The 12,334-nt window shown below is 37.4% G+C and overlaps 1 protein-coding gene across 3 annotated transcripts in view; it reads right to left on the reverse strand.

The window, feature by feature from the left end:
• Window positions 1-878: 878 nt before the first annotated feature.
• LOC111870902 (dynein regulatory complex subunit 7) overlaps window positions 879-12,334 on the reverse strand; it is a 100,270-nt gene continuing 88,814 nt past the window's right edge. For 2 of the 3 annotated variants that reach the window (XM_023863529.2, XM_023863532.1), the window contains 9 exons: window positions 11,254-11,431; window positions 10,659-10,916; window positions 9,756-9,970; window positions 8,327-8,539; window positions 7,418-7,528; window positions 5,522-5,632; window positions 4,511-4,705; window positions 3,004-3,590; window positions 879-942 (listed from right to left, as the gene is read on the reverse strand). In XM_023863529.2, the coding sequence (XP_023719297.1) occupies window positions 3,366-3,590; window positions 4,511-4,705; window positions 5,522-5,632; window positions 7,418-7,528; window positions 8,327-8,539; window positions 9,756-9,970; window positions 10,659-10,916; window positions 11,254-11,431 (1,506 nt within the window). In that variant the 3' untranslated portion in view covers window positions 879-942; window positions 3,004-3,365. The remainder of the gene's footprint in view (window positions 943-3,003; window positions 3,591-4,510; window positions 4,706-5,521; window positions 5,633-7,417; window positions 7,529-8,326; window positions 8,540-9,755; window positions 9,971-10,658; window positions 10,917-11,253; window positions 11,432-12,334) is intronic. The other variant, XM_023863531.2, reaches the window with a different exon arrangement.

Below are 12,334 nucleotides of genomic sequence, written 5' to 3' on the forward strand. Positions count from 1 at the left end.
CTCCACCCCCCACTAAGCAAATTTAGTTTTTAATACTCAATATGTCTACTGTCAAACAGACATATTAAAATCACATCTAACATCATAAAATAGTTTCATGCATTTGAAATTTACATTCCATGGAATTTATCATACTGCAGCAATTGGATAACATATTCACAATAAGAAAATGGAAACTTAAACAAACATGAAAGTAAAAGACATTTCACTTACTACACATTTCCTATATATACCTGATAACCTTCAACATCAAATTCCATATTCATTGGTGACTCTCTTAATTTCCTGTTGGTAGAGATTTCTAAAACATTTGATGTAAGCATTAGCCACCCCACTGATATCAGAAGCTCCCTGCTTCCAAATGACATATCTTGTGGAAGACAATAAAATTCAATGCTGTTGTATTCCATCATGGCAAAACTCAATTTCACAAAATTCACATGATCATCTGAAAGACAGTTACAACACAAATCAGGAATTAAAATAGTAAAAACCTCTTTTACATGTACACTGCTTATCAATCCAAAACAAACTAGTCATTCTTTCCAACACATGGCCAAATCATGACAGAACACTGAACAGCTACTTTCATGGTCTCTAGAGCAGTTGATGTATGCCACCTGATGTCATCAAAAATCAATATCTTCATGTCAGATTAAGAAAAAAAATACAAACTGGCTCTGGAACATGTTCAGAGTACTGTAAACACACAACCTGTAGTAGAATTTCAGTTTTATGGGTAATAGCATGACATAAATAATTCACTTATAATAAAAGAGATCAGTTTTATTCAAGTAGAGTTTAATTTTCTGTGATATACACTTTACAAGTTGAAATATCTTTGTTATAGGCATATAAGACTTGATATTGGATTTTACCTTCCTGTAGACCAGGATACACTTCTTTACACATTTTATAAAGAATCTCCCACATCTGACAGACCTGTAAAGAAAAGGTACAACTACACAAGCAACGAATCGTTATTTGATTAGAATGCTGAATTTATGGTGGCTACACAGAAAACATTCATGGTTAAGACAATTCTTCTATATGTGAATTAAATAAAAATTGTAACTTACACAACTTTCTTCATTGTTGTTGAATTTCGACAATCTGAAATGTTCTGGTTTCACGTTCACATTAAACAAAAGCTTAAGATGCTTACATAGCAGCCCTATCACGGACTTAATGTCTGACATTTTTCTAGTATAAATACATTGTTTCAAGTTTGCTGAATACGATGTCTAATTCAAACGTCGAAATTCGCAAGTCACAAACCGTCTCGTTGAGCTTCGTGATCTTCCTAATTTACCATAACGTCTAACAAGCTAGACATCTACTACGACCAGCACGACCAGCATCACCACAATTAGTACAGTCAACCATTTGTATTAATTATCGATAGTACCTTCGTGTTTCCCGCCAAACCGAAATCATCGAAACAATTCGAATCATTACAAAGTTGAAATATATTAAACTTACAGAGATTATAGTATGCAGTTCCCCACGGAGATGATGGTAAAAGAAAATAAAATAAAACGTCTACGTTTTACAGTCCAACAAAATAGTATGTTCAAAGTAGGGCGTGTTAGCTTACCCCGAAATACATAATTTCTTTCATTAACGGTGCGATACCGAAATCTTCCATGGCTGTACAAGGTTTCGTATTAACTTTCATCCACGAATGGGCTGGAATTTGTTCTGTGTAATACTGATTCGAATGGACAATGCTAGTAGCCTAGTGGTCACGCAAATGAAGTGGCAGACATGATTGAGAGTTTTTTCCCCACATTATCCCGATAGAGGCTCAATTGCATGGTTTTATCGAATTACGTATGCTTTTATTTTCCTCCAGTAGTTTTATATAACTTAATCGTCGTTAACAGCTAAAAATAAATTATTCGTGATACTGACATAAGTAAAGAGGTTATGTTACATTTAATAAAGACATGCTTCGCAACTGTGAAAAGTGTAATTGCTCAAATTGTGGTCTTCGGCGCAGTAACACCATATAACCTTGTACACGGATATGTATGTTTTTCAGAACTAGACAAATGCCTCCATCATCAGTGTTAAATTGTGCAGAATTGGTTAAGTTATATGGGCTGTATGCAGTCTGCATATATAAAGTCTAAAACATCAGTATCAAAGTACATTACACAGATTCACAATCCAGAAGTTCAAAATTTGAAGAATGAACTACATCAAAGGCGTCCAAATCATGAATATTTACCGTTCATAAACTCTTACAAAGACCCACCTCCATCTTTAGAGTCAAAAAGAATGCCAATAAGACACCAGCAGAAGCAAGCAGCAAGCAGAGTGAACCGAAAATCAGGCTTGCTACCTGCTCCACCTGCTTTCTTGATTGGCATGTTCTTCACCCCTAAAGACAGAGGAGATATGCTTCTCCCAAATTAGCCTGTCTCTGATCTACATGGTGTTACAAGCCAGAAGACCATTCTCTTCATAGTCACTGCGGTAATTACATCAAACCCTGTATGAACAGGTAAAAAGGTGAGTTATCCCTGTGCTTAACTAATTATGTACTATGCCACGAAGGTGTATGGGGGAGTGAATGTACAGATCTACATTTTCTTGACCTTGGCATTAGCTGGAGGTAAGTGGTCAGCTTTATGCCCTGGCCACTTTACCCCCACCCCACCAGTATCCATTGGATAGGAGGTTGGGTGGATTCCAGAGCAGATATGGACAATGTGGAGAAAATTCTTGACCCTACCAGGACTTGAATTCCGAACCCTCGGTCATCAAGCCCACAGCCAGTCGCTATGCCAACTACACAATCCCCGCTGACGGAGTAGCATAGATTGTTAAGGCACTATGATACAAGCCATAAGGTCATGGGTTCAATTCCCAGTGAGGTTACTGTATTTTGGACATAGGTTACAGTAGCAAATTTCTTTAGTAAGTCTGAAAAAAATAAGGAAAAAACAAACATTCTCAGTCATCTGAAACAAATCAAATTTAATAAATTGTCTCTACCTGAATTTTTCCCTGTTGCTTCTCCTTCAGATGTTGCATTAGGCCAGTCTGTATTATCCTGAGGGGCATGCCCACTGCCCACTACAGCCTTAGCAGATATCACACAATCAAAAGCTGGAAAGTAACTGTACTTCCAACACTATGAATACAATTCACACATTAACTCTGCCACACACAGCTGGAAACCAGAGGAAGGGCTGCAATCATGAAGGCTAAAGGCATGTTCATTAAAGCAAATAAAATAGACAAGTACTCACTTCATATGTGAACTAAGCAATCTGCTCACAGTATGAAGTAAATTCAATTTAAAATTAATTATGTAAGCCTATGGGGTAACATATAATTTGTTGTGTAAATGGATGCTAGCCATAGAGGACACTCAGGCGCTTGTCTGCACGGAAAAGTGCTTCAATTGTCTGATACCGAGCAGTTGCAAGATGACGTAAACGAGCTAACCGAACTTCCAGAACATGCAGCAGGAAAGATTTTTCTGCATTGGCTTTCAGATATGCATCTTCTTCTGCTTTTGTAAGATTGTCTCGTTCTTCTTCATACCACTTATTCTTTGCTTGAATCTCTCCACCAACCTGACAAAAATGAGAAATTTTTCAGTATGTATTCTCCTGTAAGTTTCAAACTTTGATACATCACTGTGAGGCTTGGTGATTCTAACTCGATAGATGCTGTGTACTGTAGTGGTGTGCCTCAGTGAAGTCTATTTTGGCTATATATTAGGGAAGTGAATGTACACTGCCATGAGTAACTAATCAGTAATCTTGGATGAGTGCAGCAAGTTAACTTCTTGCAGCAGCATATATTCATTTTTTTCCCTCGTCAAAGAATTATCTTGCATTTTCTCCCCTACATCATGTTAAATAAATTTATGATTCAAAATATAGAAGGTATATTAATGAATATGGATTTCAACAGTATAGTAACAGGTGATGTTAAATGACTTTAATTAGTTTACACAAATACACTGGGAAGTAATTTTAAAAGAGGCCGGAATCAATACATTCCCAGTTAGAATTAACTTGCTCATTAAATGTGTCACCACAGGCAAAACAATTATTGATGTACAGGCACCAAACAGTACAAAAAAAAAAGAGAGAACACATTTTTCATTTCAAAAATGGCGAATTTTAAATAGTCCTATACAGATTTATTGTTACTTCTGTATAAAACCAACTCATTGTATAGTTCAGAATGCTGTGTTGAAAAGTTTGTGTTTCCTGTTCTTATATAACCCAGAGGTCGTCACCTCCTTCACAAAAGCCTGCCATCAGGCTCTGTAGTCAGCTGAATCCAATTCATATCTTCATGCCCACTATGTTTAGGTCTTCCCAAGTGTTCTATTCCCTTAAGGTTCTCCAGCCAAAATATTGCATGTATTGCTCACTTCCCCCACACAGGGTATATGTCCTGCCCATGGCATCAACAATATAAATGAAGCTCATTATGTAACAAAATTATAATGGGCTAATAACAGTGGCAACCTGATGATTACCTCCTCAAAATAGTCCTGAATTTTATTGATCCTGTCCACAAACAGCTGTTTGAAGTCAGCAATGCAGTCCTCCCTGATCTGCAAAGCTTGTTGTTCAGATATTTTTTCTGGATTACCAATACGGGCAAAATAAGGAGCTAAAAAATCAACATCTGTTTCGAGTTCTCTTGCAGCTTGAGCACGTATTTGCTTGTCCTGTGTACAAATATATCAGACGGAAACTTGTTAATAACACACACCAGCTGCAGGATAACTGCCTGACAGGCGTACTGCATGAAACTTAGCAGTTTATACTAAAACTTAACCTCTCAAATCAAACTAATATTAAAAATTTCATTACAGTTTAATTGCATTATTTCCTAGCACATGGCACACAAAAATTTGAAATTAAGAAATAAAATAAACGACCAGTGAAAGTAGACTGAGAAGACTTAGCGTGTGCTCTAATTTGTAAAGTGTATCAGTGAAATGGTTGTAATTGTAGTTACGGAGTCCAGTAAATCCATTCACCAATCAAAACCCCATCTATAGACACTAATACACATGACAGTATCATGATTACAATATTCGGGAATGTGACACTTTATATTTTGGTACATGAGCACCATTGTTTCAGACACAGAAGGTTCCACTGAAATTTCTGATACCCCATCCGTCAGACTACATAGCAACACATCCCAAAGACCATAACCTTGAAAATATTTCATGTTAGATTCAATTTTTACAATAAGCAGTTTACCTTAGAAAACTTTTATGAGATCTCAAAGATTGGTTATATGGACCCTTGTTCTTATTAGCAAAGGTATAAAAGATGCAGTTGTCTCTGTGCTTAAGTAATTAAGCACGACACCATGAAAATGTATGATGGAGCAAAGATGGAGCTCAACTATTCTCATCCCAGCACTAGATGGAGGTGGGTCACTGGAGGAACAACCCCCCTGCCCCAGTACCAATTGGATAGTAGATGTGTGGATATATAAATTCTATTAACAAGACAGTAATGGAGCTTACTCTTGCTTCCATGCCCTCTTTTGCCAACTGATTCCTCTCCATGTTGAAGATGGAGACCTCCAACTGTGGTTCACACAGTTCAATGGAACGCTGTTTAAGTATGGTACTAACCTGGAAGTACAGGAATAAGTCCAGCTGATACAATGAATGTTTCAGGCCATTCCTGTGTGCTTATAATTACTTACTTACTCACAGAGCTGAGTCCTTCTGGAGGAGCCACCGATTCTGCAGCTACTCAATTTCCCAGCATTTTATGGAACCCAAAGGTTCATTACCGTGTTCACAAGAGCCCTGCACTGGTCCCTATCCTGAGCCATATCTATTCAATCCATACCATCCCATCCTATCTCTCTAAGATCCATTCTAATACTGTCCACCCACATACGCCTTGGTCTTCCCTGTGGTTTCTTTCCTTCTGGCTTTCCCACCATCCTATACGCATTCCTCGTCTCCCCCCATTGTGTGCTTATAATGCTTGAACAAAATAAAACACCACCCACACCTCTTAAAGTAATTAGACTTATAAAACGAGTTCCATAGCAAATCAGTTATCAGTTTTAATAAAAGAAACAAAGCCACATTGCTGCACTAGCATGCAGTAAGTTTCAATTTGTCCACTTACTGAGTGATACCTAGGTTCTGAAATATTATCAAAAGATAATTGCATGTACTATTGTTGTTTTATATTTTCTTGAAGATTCTGGCCAAGTGACAAGCTCATGCAAGTTGGTTATTTGTATCTATATTTGTGTCTATGCCTTATTTCTTTATGAAATTTGAGGTTCCCTTGGCAATGAATATTAACATTACAATATTCTGAAATCTGACCCTGTGTGATTTTGTAAGAATGTATTGCTTGTAGTCTTCTGTATATAATGCAACAATATCAATATGGATTTAGATGACACTTATCCACACTTAATTCACTAAAATGTTCATTAAAATGTTTGAATTGTCATTAAAATATATATACATTCTCTGTTTATGCGCTACACATTTGAACCACACAGGGCCATTTTTAAGGAATCCACTGCATTGTGCACTTTGTCAATAGGACTCTTGAAGTATGTGTTATAGGTGTTATAAGATGTCTGCCCTTCTATTTTGTACACGGAACACAAACCAACACATGATACACACAACCAAGGGTGCAGCACACCCAATGGGGCACGGAGCAGCCGCAATACGAAAGACAGAAGGACAGACATCCTATAACACCAAGATTAATAATAATGACATACTTTAAGAGTACTATTGACAAAGTGCACAATGCAGTGGATTCCTTAATTTTTTGCCTTAAGCTGGCTGAGTGTGGCTGAAACATGTAGCACATAAACACAGAATGTATATATATCTTAATGACCTTTTTAAACATTTAATGAACATTTTAGGGAATTAAGTGTGGATAAGTGTCATCTAAATCTATATTGATATTGTTGCATTATAGACCAAAGAACAGCAACAGGATGCTGAAATATAGTATTATTGGTAGGAATATAGCCCACCAATCTTTTGGAAGAGAATGCTGTCTTCAGAATTTTGATACCTGCTTACCGAACTACAAGGTGCTATGTCCCAGAAGACCATAATCTTAACCACCAATTTCTTTGCTACCTTATACTAATCAACAGCAAGTAGAGTTGCTACCTGATACAAAATATCACAACCACGTTTCTTTCAAGGATCATATACATGTTTCAAAATACGGGTCTGACAGATACATTTCTGTATATTGAAAAAGCCGCGAAACAGGAAAAAGTACAATATCTGTTCATAGTTACAAGTTCTAACAGTTTTCACAACATATTCATACCACCAGAGAAAGAAAAATGGGCTCTTGTGTTTATGAGGAATTAAATTTCAGAATATTTCCAGCAAGTATACAGTTTGACATACTTCTTCTTCCATTTGTCTTGCAGAAAGAAGAGAATCTTCTTCAGCCTTCAGCTGCTCTCTCAGCATACAGAATAAATAGAGATTCTTTGGAGGATGGTCTGTGGGATTTGTCTGAAACATGCAGTACATTTCGTCATATATATAGTCCATCCCACGTTATATACTTTTCAGTTACCGAATTTTGTCTTTATATAAATTATAAATCATGATCATAAAATTCAAGATACCAAACCATAAATTCCATGTCATAGAAATTTTGGATAAATATTACATTTTTAAATGCAAACGCAGTGATGTAGGAAGACCCAGACCCGAGAAAGACTGCACTGGCAAGGGCCAGCAGCATATACAAAAGGCAGACCTGTCCCCTCGTCAGAGAGGGCGCCCCACAGGAACAAGACCGTAAATGCCAAACACTAATAAGTATCTGGTCATGAGCCCCAGCCAGGGCTCGACACCAAGACTTACTGATTGACTGACCGTCAGTCGCAATGTGACTTGGACTTGGACTTGGACCACTTCCATGTATAACACATGAGTCAAGAGAAAATAGGACCTGCATCACAGAATTTTACAATATGGATTCATTTTCAAGAAAACATCCCTCCATAATGTGGGAACATGGTGTGTCTGTATAAGTCCTTGTCAAGAGAAAAGTCACATATGGTGAAGATCAAGTACAAAGATCTTCCAAATCAATTCCTTACTGCAGCAGAATTTTATCCCATTCTCAACAATGAGACTGTCTTTTAACATATACATATTAACACTGCCTTGCTTGCTAACCTGTAAGTCACAAGGTAGAAATTTCATCTAATTCATGAGTAAGTATCATCCTACAAAACCTTTCCAATGCCATATAATACCTGTAGATAATGCAGTGATTCAGAGTAACAATACTGAGCTCACCTGATATCCTGCTGTGAGGTCAGGATTAAAAGTAAGCTTTTCAGCCATTTCTGTCAGAGGTGGCTTGATGAACTCACGAGTAGCTGCAGTAATTTTGCCAGGTGCACAATGGAACTTCAGTAAGATCTGGTTATCTGCCACAGCAAAAGTCCGGCGTGCAATATCACTGTTAGCATCCTTCTTGGGATTTCGACAGAACTCTTCAACAAGTTTCTGCAAAAAGCAGTGTATCATATCTGTATAACTATGCCATATGTAAGTAGCATTATATGTAATGTATGGTATGTGATTAGCGGCCTCCGTAGTCTAGGGGTAACGTTCCCACCTCATGACTCAAGGTACGCGGGTTCAAACCCGGCGGAGACCATGGAATTTTTAAGGGCTGACCGGGGCTGATAGCACACACCAGTACCGGTAGGGTATGGCGACTGGTAGAATATCAAAAGGGGACGTACAACAGACTATTAGTCGCGGTGCAAGGGGAAACCCACCCCCTCTAATAATAATGGTATGTGATTACGAACCTTCACAGAAATATGATACCTCTGTCCTCAGTGTTTTGAAGGGATAATATACAAGGTGTGGCAATAAAAAAACCGGATTCATGCTCTAACCCTTTATTAAAAAAAAANCCAAAACACAGACCCATAAAAAGGGAATTAAAATGAATATCCATGCAATGGATATGAAACTTCCAAGAAGTACTGAGGTTATAACAAGGAAATATATAAACAGAAATGTTTACAGAAATCAGAATTTAAAATTTCTTAAGAGAGTTAGATGAGAAATGATAACAATGACCAGACTATGTTAAAACAGTGGATATGAAAAGGATACAAAAAATGGAGTTAGAATTAAAACTGAAAAGGAAAGATTGTGGTAAGAAAGAGGAGACTGGAGACATTCCATTCATGTACTCATAAAAACAAACTCCGTGACTTGTGTCCGCAGGTGAACTATACCGACCGAGCGACCGCTGCTTGTCAGTAATGTTAGTGCCAACTTTTGTGGATTGAGGGTGTCGCATGGTCAGCGCAACGAATCCCCACAGCCGTTAATCTCGGTTTCCTAGACCAGAGCTGCTATTTCCTTGAAATAGCTCCTCAATTACCCTCATGAGGCTAAGCGGACCCCATTCCAGACCCACTACTTCTCAGAAAATCTGGTAGCGCCGGGAATCGAACCGGGAACTCTGGATCTGATAGACCACAGAGACGGTTTTTTGTTTATTCATGTACTCATACCTGTATAAAATAGAGCTGATATTATAAGATGAAGAAAAGATGGGAGGGTGCAACATTCTGGTATGTACAGGTAAACAAAATACTGGAACAGATCATAATCCCTCAACTCCTCCCCACCTCCTCTTTCCAACGCCACCGGTGGTACAGTAAGGTCAACACACACATTTGCCTCTTTGAGGTCTTACCAGCACATTTCTCTTTGAGCCTCCCACTTGGCCCTGACCTCCTGGTTGATAGTCCACCTTACGATAATATAACAGGTCAAGACGATCATGAAAATGCTGTATAAGATAGAGCGGATCCATCTCCAATTTTTCCAAACCGTCGTGACGAGCCATGTGGTAGAACACCATGGTTCGCTTATCTTCAACTCCAGTTCTTCCCAGAAAGAAGGAATGTTCTGTGAATAAAATGAGCTATATAAACTTGGGTCTGATGGAGTAACAACAGGAGAATGGACTCATCATCTAATACTTTTATGGCAGTTAACTCAAAAGCAATGAGATAGCATATAAGTCTTGTGAAACTAACATTCAGTGGGTCAACTGCTGGTCCATTGGTGAGGTAACTTAAAAATTAATTTTATGCTGAAGTAAAGCAATGATTCAGTAAGGATGATTTTCCAGTTTGAATGTTGTGACATCTTGGTTACAGTTGAATTTCCAGCATTCTGTACTTGAGTCGGTTACCATACTTATTTACAATAACATCTACATTTTACATAATACAGAATAAGCATTCAATTATTTATTTATTAACTCACTACTTACATACTTATTGTATTTAAAAGAAGAAAGGTAGAAAGAGAGAGACACCAGCTTTGTCTGTCTGTCAGTCTGTTTGCTTAAGCAGACAGCAAACACGGTTGTTTCAAAAAGTGAAGACAGGTTCTGTGAAACTGTTCATGGCTTTGTTTTGAAACAGAACTGAAAATTAGAACACACAGGTAACTCAAACATAAAACAGAGATGTAACTTGCCACCCAACACTTAACGATAATTATTTGATTGATTATATATTTCACTACAACAGTTCTCTTTTTTTTTTTCAGAAACAATAAATTGACACAATGAACACCATAACTGTACCTCTGAGGCAATCGGCTCTCCCTCGTCTGAAGACCTCAACAATTGATCTATTGAGCATATTACTCCTGACTTGTAGAAGGCAGTCCACACGATTGCTATAATATTCATACACCAATTCTGGCACAGTCCAGTCATAATCTGTGTAAGTAGTAATTCGAGTCACCAAGCCATCCTCCTGTACATAGGGTGCAAACTTCTCCAGTTTGCATTTCTTATACAGAACTGTCTTGTGCCCATTAGGAAATCTCTTCTCATACACTGCAAAAAACGTATATTTTTGCACTAAGTTTTGAGGAATTGATGGTATAGACTGCAAATATGTATAAAGCATTTCATGAGACATTGGTCTTGATATGAGTAGCTTTGATGGTGAAATGGGACAGGCAACAATCAAAGGGGGAAACTAAGTATAGGCATTAGCTCCATGAACTAAAGTGATTTGCAGTGACTGATAACATATTTCATTTTCAACCTGTGTGTCTGTCTTCCCTTCAACTTTTGAATCAATGAACTGATTGGCACAAAATTTGGTACAAGTACTGACGATATAATTTTTACTGTTGTTTGCATATCATGACTGTGCATCATTTCTTACCAGCATTGGAAATTTCCAGCCTATCCACCCATGAGGCAGGCATATCAAGATGTTTTTCTTCCAAAATAGTGTCAGCAGTAACATTCCCTTCATCATGACCTGATTTCCAAAAATGCCAAGGTTCACCTGGTAAGAGATGCTCCCAGCATTTCAAATCAGTTAGCTGGAACTTCAGGTTCTAAAAGAAACAAATTTGACTGTACAACTGACTTTTTAGGTTTACTGCTGTTGCTGCTGCTGCTGCTACTACTACTACTACTACTGCTAATAATAATAATAATAATACCACCACCACTGTATCTTTTCATCTTCATTGTTGTGATGTGCTATGAGAGTGTAGCTCTTCATTCAGTTTATGGATTGCAAAAATTCATGAATTCATCAAGAGAAATTAAAAGGCAAAATTTAAGAATATGCGATAAAATATTCTTCAGTATTATGGGTATATGCATAAGATATGAAAGATGAAAGACAAAACAAAAAAGAAGGAAATGTACAATATGATCCAAAAATAACAAAGATACATAAATAATTATTCATGAATATTGTGGATTTATTAAACACTGGTTACAGAACTTGAAATAAAGAATATAATTAGGAAATTAGTAACATACTGCATCTAAGCAATTTCTTGTCAAAATGAGTCTGAGGCAATTCACATTCACTGCCAATTCTGTCATCTGATAGGTCAAGTTTACTGCGTAGAGCGCCAGTTCTCTCAAGTGAATTTCCTCTTGCAAATGTCACTCAAATGCAGAGAAGCTTAAGTGTAGTTTCTTAAAGCTTCAAAGGGTCTAAATGTATAGTGACTGTCAATCGTGCTTCAATTTTGAATGTATAAGTAGAAAAATCCAGTGTTCATGGAAAAATGGCTGGCCCGGCAGTGTATGGGCATGGCAGTGAATGTGGCAACTGTACCAAAATCACAGTGTGAAACATCTTTGAAGTTTTCTTTCAGCTATTTTGTTTCAAGAAGATACGGTAGACATGCCAATATTTGAGTCCAAAAATCAGTATCATTATTATCAATTAGGGGATCCATTTCATATACTCACACTCCAATTGTAACATGCAATAGTGA

Source organism: Cryptotermes secundus, unplaced genomic scaffold, assembly GCF_002891405.2.
Source record: "Cryptotermes secundus unplaced genomic scaffold, Csec_1.0 scaffold896, whole genome shotgun sequence".
Lineage (NCBI taxonomy): Eukaryota > Metazoa > Arthropoda > Insecta > Blattodea > Kalotermitidae > Cryptotermes > Cryptotermes secundus.